Consider the following 16,514-nt stretch of genomic DNA (forward strand, 5'->3'; position numbering starts at 1 on the left):
TTCAGCTACAAGGTACCAGTTTTTAATTTAATGTTTAACTAGAAAGAAATCTGTCACAGCTAAAAAACAACTTCAATCTAATGAACAGAGATCATAGGGAACACGAGCGAAAAGTTTGCGCACCCCCGAGGAAACAACATCACAGAGCTAAGCCAGGCAGTTGTCATTTTTTTGTACAAATTTACATTTTTCCTATGGATTTAATCAATGCAAAGACAGTTTCTATCACTTCCTCGTTGTCGAAAGCAAGGTGCAATTTTATATAAAGTTGGTATTTGTGGTGTTGCATTTTACAGTTAGAATGCACTTGGGAATGCAAAAAAACAATAATACCAGCACAACTGTTGCTTCTTATATTTCCTGAAGAAATGCTTGCATCCCATGCACTTAAGGCAAAAAAAATTTGAGATTTGATTCGAGTTTTTTATTCTCTAATTCTCCATTGATACATTTTTATAATTATCAAACACCATATGTTGCTTTCTTTGAATGTTTTAAAAATTCATAAAAAGGAAGATACCAGAGTGTCCAGTTTATCCTGGTGTCTGTTTTAAGCAAGCTCTTAGAAAACACACAGGGACACATTTGTATAATTGTCAAACATCATATGTTGGTTTCTTTGAATGTTTTCAAAATTTCATAAAAAAGGAAGATACCAGAGTGTCCAGCTTATCTGCTGGGGTGTCTGTTTTAAGAAAGCTCTTAGAAAACACACAGGGACACCTGATTTTTAGATACAAAGACATATGCATTAACTTAAGAAAAAACTCGTCCCATAAAATAGTTTTAAATGTACTGACCAAACACCCAAACAAGTAGAGAAAACAAGGTTTCCATCAAGACACATTTTATTGAATACCCTTGGCTCAAGTTACACTAGATACCAGCAGTTACCTGTAGTTACCAATAAAATATATCACCACTATTGTACCTATGGTATACAGCAGTGAAAGAGTGACAATGCGTAAGTGATCAATAGATATCAGGTAATGATCATGATCATTCAAATTGTTTCATACTGGTCATCAGCACAAATAATATGAAGGCCCTGAAATATGTTGCGTACTTACTGAAACCTATTCCAAACAAGTGTGCCACAAAATCAAAAGTAGCATCACAAGACAAACTCAGAGAAAGGCACAACCTGCAGGTCACATTTCGAGGGATTCTGCAGAGCCAAGATGCATACATTATTATACCTATAAGACTCACCACTATTTTTTCTTCGTTTTGGCAATGGTAAATCTACATCAAGATCTTCCAAGGCACATCCACTACGCTTAATGCGCCGTACAGTCTTAATTGCATGTGACTGACTGAAAACAGAACTACTATAGCTGTGAATAAATTCTTTGCAGGTGAATGCTCCATAAGCTCCTCTCTTTTGTCTAAGTTTACCAAGAAATTTTTCTAGTACATCTTGATTGAACTTTGTGGCCACAACAAAATTGACCCCTGGAATATCAAGAGAAAACTTGACAACTTCCACAAAAGATTTGATACAAATTTGCAAGCCCTCCCAGGTTTGATCACTAATAAAATACTGCTTACGTTCTGCTAATGGGACATCTTCCTGTCCCATGGCCCAGTCTTTCTAGTCCTGAAAATACTTAAAAAAATCATTTTCCAACCAACGCAGCCTCCCATCTAATTGGCTGCGGTACACACTTTTAAATTCAAACCGCGTGTTGATTCTGTTAGCATTCAAGCAATCGAAAAAGTCATTCATATGCTTCACAAATTTAACTGTCTCCTCTGTACCTGGTTTACCTTGTTCTGTGATGGCATGTGCAACTCTATTGCTGAACACTTGTGCAGCTAAGTATACTCTCATCCTTAAGTAGGGATTAAGGAAAATGTGGTCAGCAGTCAGTTTGTGCAGTAACCTCAAACCGGATGCATTGGATGAATTGACGTCATTTTCAAATGCATCAATCAGCTGCAGCCATGTAACCCACATGCCGTTGTTTCTCAGTTTTGTGATCTTGTTTCTCCAAAAGCTATTTTCCCAGTTATTTCTAGTTGTTTTTAAAAGATGAACTGGATCACAAATAAAATATAAAGGTCGCTTTTCAAATGCATAATGATTGTTTGTTTTGTAAACTATTGTACCTTTTGGTGCACCAGGTGGACAATGGTACTTATAGAAAAGTCGATGGGGGGAAGCACCATCACATGTACTGGTCAGTACTTTGAAGTCTCGTTGCTTCAATTCCTCAACGCATTTCCAAAACAAATTGAACAGAGCATATGCTTTAATTGTTGTAGTAGGGGAAAAAGCTACTGGCATTTTCCAGTCTGAAAATAGACTTACAGCCATAAAAACAAACGTGCGTGGCTTCATCTGGAGTAGTAGGGGAATGTTGTTTTGCAGACAAGCATTGCTCCAAATCATCCATGCTATTCTAGACAGACCCTAAATCAACAAAACCAATTAATTTTCCAGAATCATCAAACACAAGGTCTTTTCTCAGAGAAACCTCATCATGAATGATCCCCACCCATACATCATAATCTTTAGGGTTAGACCTATTGAAAAAATCTTTCTTCACCAAATCTAAAAATGCTGAATCAAACCCCGAGTGCACCTTAAAGCAATTACTATAGTCCCTTAGAGTTCTTTTGTCAGGGAGAAGTAAAACCCCACTGTCCTTAAGGAACTGATAAGCTTTTGGAGATGACGAATAAAGCTGAAAGCACCATCTGATTATGAGTGGGTGCCATCTTCTGGATCTGTTATCTGTGCATGACAAAGCTTTCTGCTGTTGTTGAATAAAGAGAGACTTGAAGTTCTCTGGTTCCTCATGATGACACTTTTCCACCTCCTTGAAGAGTTCTTCCACAACTTCATTGTCTTCTTTGCATAACACGATCAAATCCTACAAAGTGTCAAAAACAATATCACTCTTTGAAACAATATAATTTTGCTAGGTTTGTTCACGGTTAAGGTACAAAAGTTACAGAACATCCATGCAACCTGTATGGGTTACTAGCCCACCCCCAGTACATTATCATATCCAGCAAAGCTTACACACACCTCCCACAAATCCCTTAGATATCTAGTTCAACTTAACAATTTTGAATTTACATTAATTTAGATTTCCACATAGATTTGTACTCGACTATGCTTTTAAATTTGGGGATATAAAAACACCCAAAATATCTATAGGTTGGAGAGTGAAGTAAATGGTAGGCTGCCATAACACTTGACTTTGTACATCTGCTATGCAGCTAAAACATATAACAATTTCCTTTTTCAATAATGAATAGATTTAACAATCGAATGTGGTTCAGCATGGTCTGTACTCTTATTGATAACGACACTCATCATCACAGTGGTCAAAATGTTGTGGACTCATGAGGCACAGCTGAGTGAGTCAACAACAAATTTTGACCACTGTGATGACGTGAATCGTTGTCAATAAGAGTACAGACCACGCTAAACCACATTTTAATTTGCTTTTAACACAATATCAACACGAAAGAAAATGTTCTTTTCAGAGCACAAACAGAGCAAGGCATTGCGTGACACATTGAGGCAAGCAGCATTGTCTTGACTGTTATCAACAATGGCAAATTAGCCTATCAGATTGCGAGATTAGTAGCAATTGTGCTTAAAAATACATTTTGACATTTAACTAATATTTGCTACTCACGATTTTGTTCACCCCTGTAACTTATTTCTAATTTATAATTATTGTTGAAGTTTGTACACACTCTATTTTATCATTTTATGCATCAGAATTAATCACAGTGCTTTGGCAATCCTGACGAATGGACACAGACAACAACTAAATATGCATCATTCTAAGCTTTACTTACGTACATTGTTAAATTTTTCTTGTAATAAATGGATTTTTCTCGCTGAAATCTTCCTTCCAAGTGAGCAATTCTTAATTCTCTTTTCCTTTTCCTTTTCATTTAACCTGCTCCAAGCACAATGACTGTTACTACTTGTTTTTTCAGTCGCAATTTCTGGCAAGGCCTCTCTAGATTTCTGGTTGGAGAGCATTGTTAACAAAGTTTTTCTATAAACTTTACAGGGCTCACATGCAATGCCAGAATGCCACAAACCTCTGCAGTCAACTGGTCTGATTGTGTCGTTGGAGAGGTTTGCCTTTGTCTTGCCATGACGGTCTTTGAACATACCATTTCTCCCACCAGAATGTGCAAGCTCTTTGAATTTTTGATCGTCGATTCCTGGACAAATAGAACTCCTATCAACAAAATCAAGTAGATGAAGGAAACTTTCCATATTAGTCAACTCCTCTGGTACGTTTTCCACAAACTCTGTAACATTCCTGTTTGATGTTAAGATCTTCCAAGTGAAATCAATGTTAACTATGATGGTCTTTTCTGGAACATTGTTGACTCTGTTAAAGGTGCATGACATTAGGAAAAGTTCTGAGTGCTTGATTAAATTCCAGCTGTTTTTGAGGACATTATTTTCCGACAAAACGGAGAACAATTGAGTGTAGTGGTAAAGGGAAGACTGGTGTAAAACAGCAGGAGGAAGGTTACGAAGTTGAAACTGGTATTCAAAGGGTAGGCATGAAGGTACAACTGGTGAGCTTTGGGTTCGACTGTTGGCAGTGGGTTGAGTGTTAATGTACTTCCAATGAGTGTACTTTCTTCTTCTTCCAATTCTCCCCATTTCAGCTAAAAATGTAAATAGTGTACAATTTTATAAACTTTTATAAACACAGACAAGACTATCAAGCTAATCCTAGACTTAAGGATCTGTAACAAGAGTGACATAAAATAAAAAGAAAACAAAGGAGTGCATACATTGGAGCCAAGGAAAATAATAGCAGCAAAGCAAAAAATTTGCACTAAGATTTTGGACATTTATTTTTGAACATGTATTTTACTGCAAATGCTACTGTTTGCATTGTTTTCTTGTTGTATTCTTCAATTATTTTCTAAAGCTCGTTTTTAATAACTTTTTAATTATAGTCTCCCTAATTTATTACTCTGTATTAGATTTAAGTCAAACGATACTTGATTAACTAGTTTTTATTACTGTTAAGGACAACTATTTTTTCTGATCACTACTATAATTATGCTAAAGAAAAGCTTCACAGGTTCTTTAGAAGTAAACCCTTATCGAGTGCAACCTTCTCCAACGTAATGTTACACGCACCATGCACGCAAGTGACTTGCTTGACACTCTTAACCTCGCCATTTTCAATCGAAATTTACGGTTGTAAATTATCTTCCTACACTATTGTAACTATGCCTAAGCCACAATTTCATCTTTATACAATCATTCTATCGTAGATTTGTACAGAAATAACCAAGGACCTTTTCAATATATGAGTCCCAAAACAGTCGTCTAACATAGGGAGTATGGCTCTGGTGAGCTCATTTTTTGGGAGTAGATTTTCCCAGAAACAACTAAAAATAACACGAATGAGCAGTAACAAATGCTTACCTTGAAAGTTCAACTGTGGCTTTGCAGGGTCGTCATCGCCGTGAAACAGCAAACAAAGAGAAAAAATATACGTCAAAACTTAACTAACACTAACACCGAAGGAAAAAAATAAAATAAAGGACAACAAACCCTGTATTTTGGCTGGCTTGCGCCACATATTCGCCATCTTTTCGTCACAAATTTTGACTATGATGGGAACATCAGACGCCATCTTGAAGCACGAAACAACCAATCGGCGATGAGAAATCTACCCACGTGATGTACGTTTCCAATCCAGTCTTCTACTATCCATGGTAAAGGCGAATACTAAGGAAATCTGTGAAGAAATATCCTTTCCTGCTTGTTTTTCAAAAAAATGCTGACGTCTGCTTTTTTGTTGAGATTCAAGGCTAATAGGGCATTTTCGAGTTGTCTTTTGCCTCCGTAACAAAAGGAGTCTGCGAAACCACTCATATGGAAATGTGTTCTCCTCCTGCAGGTTCATTTTCATGTGAATCACACTTATTTTGATATGAAAGGTTTTGCACGAAGGCTCGTTTTGAAACAGATTCACCAGTTAACTCAGAAATCACCTATCATCTCGGGAAAATGCGTTGCTACCCCCAATTTTTTGTGTGAGATACAACACTATTGTCATCGGCTCGTGTCCATTAATGCAAATGAGTTGCAAAGATTGCATTGCATTCTGGATCTACGTATTCTACACATATACCCTTTGGGTATCTATTTTTCTTTGTGGATTCCAATAGCCCTGTAAAGATCTACTTTTTTCGCATGGTCCTAATCTGACTCAAAAACCTTTGTATTTAGGAGGCACCGTCCTTAAACAAGGTCCCTAAACGAGGTCCGTTTCATATTTTCATGACTTGGAACAATTTCCTTATCATGTTATTGTGCCCTGAATGAAAGTCCCTATCATGCTCTCATGACTAAAACAAGATGCCTATTGTCATCATTCCCCTAAATATGTCTCTAGTAAAGTTAACACACCACAAAATAAGACCTATGGTGTTCTTTTTTACCCATCCATGTTCCTGAGGAAGTCATAGTTGTTCACCTGGGTCTGTGGGATACCAAATGTCCTACTTAAGACAGTGCTTTTGTCATTTTTCAGACTATGATGAGTGCAGCAATAAAGAGTATGAGTGTCAAAGGCATACTACCTGTGTGAATACAGATGGCTCCTACAAGTGCCAGTGTACACTGGGTTTCTTTCACAGTGGACCATATTGTATTGGTAAGGGCCAGTGCCAGCGTAGTTAATAGAGGGGACTGGTTATGAAGCCCGGCAAACATCAAAGGAGCAAACAAAGATGCCAAGAGTTTAGTTGGAAGGTCCACGACCGTGCACAATCTTTCGTTTTGCGCTCATACACTATGCATGAATTACGTAAACAACAGGTTTCTTTTGGTTAGTTCCTCAGCATGGAGTAAACAACTGTTGTGTTCACGGTCACGACCTGCTGTTGCTGTTGTGTTCACGGTCACGACCAAGAAAGAGAACAAAAACATACAACAAAGAACTTTGTCGGGTTTCATAACCATTCTCCTCTATTAACTAAGGTGCCATTGTAAACTGGGTTTCTTTCACAGTGGACGATATTGTCTTGGTGAGGGCCAGGGCCAGTGCCAGTGTAAACTGGGTCTCTTTCACGGTGAACCATATTGTATTGGTAAGGGCCAGTGCCAGTATAAAGTGGATTTCTTTCGCAGTGGACCTTTTTCTGTATCGCTAAGGGTTGTTACTGAATATTCCAACACCTTTACCTTTAAAGTTTTAAGCCATTGCACCTGTGAGCCATGGAAGCAAAGCATTTTCCACTAGACTTGTAAGCTTGAATACATCACAAGGGAGCACTGAAATGCGTACAGTACTTATTTCACAATTCTGGGCAAAAACAAAAGCACTGCGTGGAAATATAATTGCCTTCCACGGTGGTCTTTAGAGACAATAAAATGCTAATCAACAGGAACTTCTAAACAATGTCTCAAAATAACTGATATAGTACAGGTACATAATGGCACTGAGTGAGTGGGCTGTTTTTCAGTTGCATAACCTACTGGGAGCATGCAATGACCATAAGCTAATGAAAAAAATGGTAACGAGTATTCAAAAACGAAAGATTAACTCAATGTTAAGAATGGTTAATCTTAAGTTTTGTAAACATAGTTTTTCAGGCTCACTCCTAATCCGTTGGTCTTCGTTGGAATGTGCTCTTGAGATAAAACAGAGAATTACTTACGTAAATCTTTTCTGTACTTTCACATCGGATGTAAAAGTTTAACTTGCTGGATGCTGGAACCACACACGTGGATTCGGAAATTGAATTAATATATAGATTTAGCCAAGGCTAAAAGCGGAACTCCTGGGCCGGGTTGTTTAAAGCCCGATTAAGCTAACCCAGGATAAGTAAGAATTTTGATTTGAGTTTAGTAACTTTACGGTGAGGTTTTTTGTTTATGTTGTTTGGCCTTCTGGTTTGTCCTTCTGGTTTGTCCTCAAAATAACAAGCAGTGAAAAACATTTGTATGTAAGAAAAAATTATACTTTGGTTAACTTTTATAATCCTGGGTTAGCGTTAACTGGCTTGCAAACAACTTGGCCCTGTTCACAACAAGTTAACATGACATGAGCCTGCGATCCAATCGAACACCTACACTTGGTCAGGCGTCAACTTTAAAACAACACGTGATGTCGATGAGTTCTAAACTTGATCCCGCGATATGGTCACATGATACTGGTCAGCGGATACCTTGTTTTGGCAGGTGTCAATTGATCATAACATGGATGTCCAATATCAAAGAAGGACGCTATAAATCAAGGGTGTATGTCTCTGTCAACCTATTATCTGGAGTATGGCCGCCATCTTGCGCGACTCCGTCGTCGCCGTCGTCGTCGTTGTGCGTACGCGCCCACGAGCAATACCGCTAGCCATGATAACCATGAGAAAATCAATGCATGGGTTTCCTTTTCTTTCCTATTCGGGTATGGGGCTCCGTTTGGCGGCCTTTGGGACCGCCGGAGCTCCGCTAAAACCCATGGGAGCTAACTTGGCCATCTCGTTTTCCAGTTTCAGCGATGTATTATATTTTGTTTCTTGTCACCAGATTTGAACGAGTGTCTGGGTAAACAACACAATTGTGACGTCAATGCATGGTGTATAAACACCGCTGGCTCGTATAGGTGTTTCTGTAAAAAGGGGTATCGTGGAGACGGCATCAAGTGTGTGAAACAAGGTAAACACCATGTGTGGTGCTACAATAAGGATAGTTCTAAGAATTTTCACAGTCAGTTACATTTGAAAATTTGCTGAAAATTCCACAAACCTTTACTCAGGCCGATTGCAATATAACTGAAAGAATTTTAAAGTTTCACGAGTAGTGTAAATCCTTAATTTCTAGAGTTTTCGTTTGTTATATGACTGAGAAAATTACTAACGCGCGCGTATTAGTCTGCACTGAGATTAATGGTTGATTTGCCTGCTCTCAGTCAATCACAATGAAACAATTGTCTCCTTTATATAATAAATAGTACAATATTGGTATATACAATTGAACTGAATGATCAATTAGTAACTTTCATTCAGTGTCCCTCTAGGTACCTTTATGGTATAATTTATAGATCCTAGTCGTTTTGGGCTGATTCATTGCTACACGGCTCACGTTCTAACTCGCCTCGCAACTGTCAAGTGTTGCTACCGAGAGCATTCCCGGAATTGACATCTTACGGTAGTCTTGTTTTCAATCTGTAGCCTAATGAAGATGACTATAAGAATAGTAATTTTGAACACAACACTGTGATGATATTACTTCACTTGGCCAGAGCAAGAATATGGGAACTAGGTAAACAAAATACCTTGGGAAACTGATTATATGAATGCAGGAAATAGCCCCTTTTGGTACGGTGGATGTCTGGTACAAAACGCTATCACTCACTCAGTCACGGGAAAGACAGGACAAGAATGGCTAATAACAGCAATAACAAGAAAAACGGAGCGAGTAATGCGATAAAACGCTTCTAAGATTCTGTACGTGCCCCCCCCCCCCTCCATTTTCCCCTTTAGCTTATTCTGCAGTCTTTTTCCCCCAAGATTACGTGACGAGTCAAAAATGTATGTGTGTCCGTCCGTAAGGATGTAACTGAATATCTTCAAACGTCACGCCATTCATAACAACAAACGTATTCCAGTAACTTGTCACGCACACGTAAAGGGCTTGGTAATCGTAGCTTGCACCTGTTACGTGAGCGAGCCGAACAGTATATCAAAACTTGTATTGAAGAGACTCGTATAACTTAATTAACCTACCAACTGTACTTCACTGTTCTTTTCACAGAAACGCCTTACTGTGAGGCAGAAGATGAAAACTGTGAAAGGTAGATACAGGCTACATAGCAAATACAGAAAGTGCTAACAAGCAATTATTTGTAGCAAGCGTGGCTGAAAAGGAAGAGAATCCGGCGCTATGCAGCTGCAAGGTCCCCCAACGAAAACTTTGACTCATACAGACACGCAGGAGAAAAATCTATCTCCATATACACGACAGAAAACGAGAGACAAGAGATCATTAATAATCAAACAAACATTTTATCGGCACTTTAATGTCGTTGACAAACGCCCAGAGCAGTTGCCGTCGTGAAAGTATCAGGGAGCTTAAGCAATGACGACGGCGACACCAAGGACAACGACTGGAAAAAAGTGAATTTAAATTTTACCTTTTAAATTCGCAATTTACTAGAACTGTTCAGAACGCCGAGTGGTCTAAATTCCTACTTAAAGTAAAGATGATATGCCAGCGATTAATTCCAGAAGAATATACGAAAAATTACCCGTCGTGGCTCACGTTCTTCGAAATACCCAGAACTTGGTCATTTCACGTTGCTGTTTTGCAGAGGACGGCAGAGAAATGTACAAAGATATATAACGCACGTGCGCAGCCATTGTTCTGCTCGATAAAGCTTTGTTTGGTGAAGTTCTCGTTGCCGTCGTGGTTTGCTTAAGCTCCCTTGTAACGTAATTTATCAGTGGTGTGATACGTTTTGTGTAACATAACATGGCAGGAACATTATGTGGCAAAGCACTTTTAACAAAGCTGTAGTCGTGTTTCTGCCTTTAATGGAACTTCACTTAAACTTCACCTTTTGGTTATGTTGTCATAAGATAAAAGAAAGAACTCGAAAAATGTCGCGTTCTTACGTGATGTACTTGTTTCTAGACTGTTTTGAAACCTTCAGTGGTGCCTGCCTTGAGAGAGTTTGTCCTTGATGGTTCTTAAATGTCAATAGTTATCCTTCGTTGTCCGTATTGTCCTTAACTCTCTTTAGCTGATCTTACCCTTTCTTAGTTTACCTTCAATGCTTTGTGTCCTTAGTTTTTTTCCGGTCAGTTGTCCTAGCGAAATGTGATGTTTGAATAGGCCATATTCGTATTCTCGGTATTGGACTGGAACTAGCTTGCAATGGAGGCTTAAGAGAAGGAATATCATTAAAAATAGCTAAGATTTCATTTGCGTTGGACATCAGCCTCAGTTCCAAGCTAGTTCCAGTCTTATACCGAGAAAACGAATATGACCTGAGACCACTAACTGCAGAACTTTGAGACTACTTGGAACCAGTAAGAAACGCTGGGTTTAACACAGGACCACATGGTTCAACGCAGATGCGGGAAATTCGTTTTCCCAACAGTTTATCGATGACGGGGTTCCGAAAAGTCGCGACAATTGCAACAGAATTGTTCGAGGGGCGCTTTCCGTTTTGAAAACGCTTTCCGTTTCGAAAAATTACATGAAAAAAAAAAGACCTAAGAAGGTATCTCGTTTTCCCGGATGGAACGTTCCATATGTTTTTTTACTGTATATTGTTGTTTTTTGTTCTGCAATATGCGACTTTTTTCACTATCGTCAAAAAAAATGCGAAACCTGTTTGTTATGTTTGTAACCGCTGTTTGTTTCTCTTTCTCCTGAAATTGAAATGGCCGAAAAACAAGAATTTTTATGGTGTTAATTACTAAGCACAGAAATTTGTTCAGGAATTTGCCAAGTATTTTTGACAAGTAGGGAATTTATGAGTCTTTTTAGAGCTTACCAAGACGAAAAATACCTCCCGTGCTCCTGTAATAGTTACAGAGTTTATGTCCTTGGGCATAAATATGTTCTGGGCCCTTCTCAGAGCTCATTTTAATCTTCGCCTAGCGGCTTGGGCTAAACTGAGTCTGAGTCGGGCCCGAAACATATTTATGCCCGCGAACATAAACTCTATTGTTATACCTCCCAACTCAAATACGTTTTCCGATTGGAGGAGAACGTGTCACGTGTCGTGGGTCAAAACTCACTAGCTCCATAGGGCGAACAAAACTCTCCAACTTCCTAGGGAAACAACAACTTGAATTTTCGACTCGCCCGTGATCAGGTCGTGCTCCTTGAAGCTGCGGCAAATTTGTGAGCCAGCCGGCGTCAAGCAAACGATTTCCTCGCAGTTTTTTTTTCTCTGTTTTTGAGTTGGGAGGATGGAACGTTGGACTTCAACATTGAGGGTCTCGGGGATACAAAACTCCCTGTTTCCCACGGGACTAGTCATTAAGTGCGTATTGTTTTATATTTGTGACGTCACAAATTATCACCAGTCTGCGCAACCTCGTTCCCAGGGTCTCTCTTCTCTGCCTCTCTTGGTCGTTGGAAGAAACACCCTGGTTGCGGCTGGTCACGTGACAACCTGTGACACAAACACTACCACCGGGGTAGAGTCAACGAATAATTTTTGACGATCTCAACTGAAGCGAAAGAAAGGTTATCGCTAACCACACACTTACGGGCAAATACACCTTTGAAATTCTCCAGCTCTATTGTAAGTTTCACACAGGTCAGACGAAATATATTTATATATATCCGGCATTGAAGTATCACCCTGATTTCAATTCCAGTCGGTCGATTTAAGTAAAACTGTTAGCTGTTTCATGTTGTCTGAATTAACCTCACGGCATATTGTTCGCTAAATAAAACATTGTTTTATTTACCACGTTGCAAAATGTAATTGTTGACTATGAACCGTGTTTCAACATCTGTCTAAATATAAACTTACATAAACCTTTTGCAGATGAAATATAAGTGTGTGCTTATGTCAGCAAAACTGAATCATTTTGCACTGCTGTAAATCAAATGCAATGCGTAGGGCAGGTAGTTTTTGTAGGTTGCAGGTTGAAAAATCGACTTTTAATTCCGAGTGAGTCTACTTAGCACTCCGGTTAGCCTAGATTACCTTAGTTTGCTTGCGGTATAGTAAGCCTTTATACCGTTTATACTGGGGTCTATTCGACTTCAGCTCAAATAAACAAGCCCTTTCAACCTGCAACCTGCATTCTGCAAAATAGGGTAACCCAAAAACACTGCCCCCCGGTCCGCGGACCCCCACTACGGACAGGGTCCGCGGACTACCCTAATGGACCGGCCCACGGACTACCCCTATGGACGCCCTCTATGGACTACCCCCAAAACAGAATAAGGTTATGGGTTGTCTAACAGATTACTCGTGTCGGTGAAATTTCGAGTGTTGCGGGGTGCAAATGTAACAGACTTCGGGTTTTTAAAACCCGAAAATAATGTTTAAATTAGCTGTTTTCGGCCTAAGGAGATGTCGATGGCGAAAAGAAGGAAAGTTGTTACCTTCATTCGTGGCTCAATCTGGCTACGAAATATGTGTAAATCCACTTTCCCTTTCGGAATATATCGCCTTCAAGGCATGGTAAGCAAGTTGTAAGTAAGTCTGGCACGAGTTCATGAACCCACGAGAGAATGAGCTGAACCATAGTTAGTAACTATGGCTGAACAAAATGGCGGAGGGGAAGGAGCACAAATTTCGAGGCTTCCCGGTCTTTCATATATAGCCACAGTAAAGGAAATGGCAATGTACAATGATAAAACTTGCGTCCGAGCCTGAACCGAAGTCTGTTTCATTTGCGTAACGTAACGTTGAAAAGCTTGCCTTCAGGTATAGTCTAATAGACAACCCGAAAGTGAAATCTATATTTAATATTATTTGTATTCAATTTTGGGGGTGGTCCGTAGAAGGCGTCCGTAGGGTAGTCCGTAGCCCCGGTCCGTAATGGGGGTCCGCGGACCGAGGACCAGTGTTTTCGGGTTATCCTGCGAAATATACCTGCGGCAATCCGTAAGTCAGAATACTTATATGGTCGTCCATTTGTTTCAATATTTGCTAAATCTAATTTGCTGTCGCTAAACTTAATTCGCTGTCGCTAAGTTTCAATTCGCTGTCGCTAAATTCCATTTGCTGCCGCTAAAAATTAATTTGCATTCGCTAAATTTCATTCGCTGTCGCTAAACTTAATTCGCATTCGCTAAATTTCATTCGCTGTCGCTAAACTCAATTCGCTGTCGCTAAATTTTATTCGCTGTCGCTAAACTTAATTCGCTGTCGCTAAACTTCTCTCGCTATCGCTAAATGTTATTCGCTGTCGCTTAAGTTAACTCGCATTCGTTAAATTGCATTCGCTCTCGCTAAAATCTAATTGTTATTAGAAACTGATTGGTATTCGCTAAATTTCATTCGCGGTTGCTAAAAACTAATTCACATTCGCTAAATGTTATTCGCGGTCGCTAAAGTTAATTCGTATTCGCTAAATTTCATTCGCAGTCGCTAAAACTTATTGAGATTTATGCGCTAGATAGACCCCGATAGAAAAGTTGTCTTTTTCCCAGGCTAGCGGGTTTAATACCAATCGCCAAAGATGGCGGCCCGGCGGTTAATAGCTTAACTTTTACTTTTGTTTCTGTGCGTATACAAAGCGTAGCAGTTCCTCCAGGCTTTAATGACTTTCTTGAGTCAATTGAAGAATTACTGAGTGACACTGAACGTTTGATGAACACTAACAATCCCACCGTTGTAGACAACATAGTTGGCAGATTGCAATGTGCTGTCGATACTATTTATCAGCTTCTTCCACGAGTGGACGATAATGCAGCCACAAGGGATCTGTCAACGCTTTACCAGGAATTACTTGCTATTTTGGAGAGATGGGAAAACCGAGGAAGGCACATGAGTCACTGCTGTGCAGTTGCGCCTATGAAAAACTGTAGGGGGTCCTCTTCGGGCATGAATTTGGCACAGGTAGGAAGACCTCGAATAGATGTGAGTGGTGAACAGACGGAATGCCTCAGGGGCCTTGGATTCACTTGGGCTATTATTGCAGTTATGCTTAGTCTCTCAAGAACATCACTTTGGCGTAAATGTCGCGAGCTTGGTATTTGCGATCGACAATACACTGATATCAATGACTCTGATTTAGACGAGGTCATGCGTGATTTGGTAACATCCTATCCAAACTCTGGCCGTACCATACTTCGAGGGCACCGAAGGAGACTAGGCATACATGTTCAACGTGAAAGGGCCCGCTTGTCAATGATTCGTGTTGACCTTGTAAATGTCTGCATGAGAAGAATGAGGGTAATCCGCCGTCGCACTTACAGTGTTTCAGGTCTAAACGCCCTTTGGCATATTGATGGCCATTATAGCTGAATCCGATGGAGGATTGTGATACACGGGGCTATCGATGGTTACTCCAGACTTATAACATATATGCATTGCTCTGCTAACAATCGAGCAAGTACCGTTTTTGCACTGTTCCTGTCAGCGACAGCTCGCTACGGCATCCCATCGCGCGTAAGGTCAGACAGAGGAAGCGAAAACGTGGACGTTGCGAGATATATGATAGAAGTGTGCGGGCTCGACCGAGGCAGTCATATTGCCGGTCTTAGTGTTCATAACCAACGAATAGAAAGACTATGGCGAGAAGTAGTTGTTCATGTTTTACAACTCTAGTATATTCTATTTTCTTGAAGATAACTTTGAGCTCGACTGTTTGTCTGATATAGATTTGTTTGCAGTGCACTATGTTTTTGTACCAATCATCAACAGGGCTGTAGCTGCATTTGTTGAAGCTTACAATCGCCATGATCTCCGCACCGAACACAGGTGGACACCTTTAATGATATGGACCAATGGCATCATTTCCTCGTCACATGCAAGGGACACCGCCGTACAAGATTTTGTCAATGGTAATATAGACTCGTTTGGAGAAGATCCAGAGAGGCCCGAATCTAATGAATTCGATCAGGGTGACATACAAATTCCGATCACAGAGGTATATCTCAGTGAGGAAGGCCTTCAACAGTTACATCTGGAGGACCCTCTTCAGTCGAGTCCCAACTATGGAATTTATGTATATCTTCGAGTGCGTGATCTAATTAGAAGGCTTGCAACTCGTGATAGTTAGGCTACCATATATCGTGCCTGTAGTATATAAACTTGCTGTTAGGGCAAACTTGCTGCCGGCTGTTGTAAGGTATTATCCGGGGTCTTCAATTGTTATTACGAATCGAAGGGGCTAGCTTTTGATATTTTTGGCCAGTTCTTTCATCACTGAAGTTTAACTGTAAATTGACCTCATTAGCAATGCTGGTATTTGGTGAAAGAATACCCTCGCTTTCACAACTGAAGAAACCTGGAATGGACCGTTGATGCTAAAAATTAACAAAAAATGTAGACAGAGAAGCTTCTTAATGCCTTCTCTATTGTGTTGAATTTCATTCCTTTGTTCAATTGCATTTGTGTAACAGACACTTGTAGTCACACGTACAATACGAGTAGTCCCAAGCAGTGGAGTGGGAAGCGCACCCGCACGCGTGATCGAGAAACATACTTTTTGTTGCCGCCGTGACACGTCTCCTCGAGGTGATATCAACGTTCGCGTGTGGTTTCCCTTCGCAACTATCCTTAAATGAGGGACTGCTCGTAGTCTAAGTCGCGCGAGAACCTCTTAGAGAAAGTCAAAAATAGTTATGGTATTAACCATCCGACCAATGGGTCTGCACTTTAAATGACTTTTCTTTACCACATTTCGCATGAGAAGAGTGAATGACAGCGTGGAAACATTCGTTTGATCGCAGGTTACTATAGTGCTGACTTTTATGGATGTGTACTCCCCATTGTTTTAACCTTATTAACGCGAATAAGGTTTTAGCGAAAGCAAATGAAATTTAGCAAATTAATTTCTAGCGAAAGCGATATTTT

The 16,514-nt window shown here is 39.9% G+C and overlaps 2 protein-coding genes across 2 annotated transcripts in view; one reads left to right on the top strand and one right to left on the bottom strand.

Annotated features, from left to right (window-relative positions):
- LOC145460655 (uncharacterized) overlaps positions 1-13,008 on the top strand; it is a 28,270-nt gene extending 15,262 nt beyond the window's left edge. The window contains exons 9-10 of the mRNA XM_081445538.1: positions 6,549-6,671; positions 8,543-13,008. Coding sequence (XP_081301664.1) covers positions 6,549-6,671; positions 8,543-8,748 — 329 coding nt within the window. The 3' untranslated portion in view covers positions 8,749-13,008. The remainder of the gene's footprint in view (positions 1-6,548; positions 6,672-8,542) is intronic.
- On the bottom strand, positions 2,339-6,126 carry LOC145460657 (uncharacterized). Its single transcript, XM_081445542.1, has 3 exons — positions 5,435-6,126; positions 3,827-4,659; positions 2,339-2,879 (listed from the first exon to the last, which is right to left on the bottom strand). The coding sequence occupies exons 2-3, from the start codon at positions 4,652-4,654 to the stop codon at positions 2,406-2,408; spliced, it is 1,302 nt and encodes a 433-aa protein (XP_081301668.1). The 5' UTR covers positions 4,655-4,659; positions 5,435-6,126; the 3' UTR covers positions 2,339-2,405.
- Positions 13,009-16,514: the final 3,506 nt, after the last annotated feature.

The sequence above is a fragment of the Orbicella franksi genome, chromosome 11 (assembly GCF_964199315.1).
Source record: "Orbicella franksi chromosome 11, jaOrbFran1.1, whole genome shotgun sequence".
NCBI classification, from domain to species: Eukaryota; Metazoa; Cnidaria; class Anthozoa; order Scleractinia; family Merulinidae; genus Orbicella; species Orbicella franksi.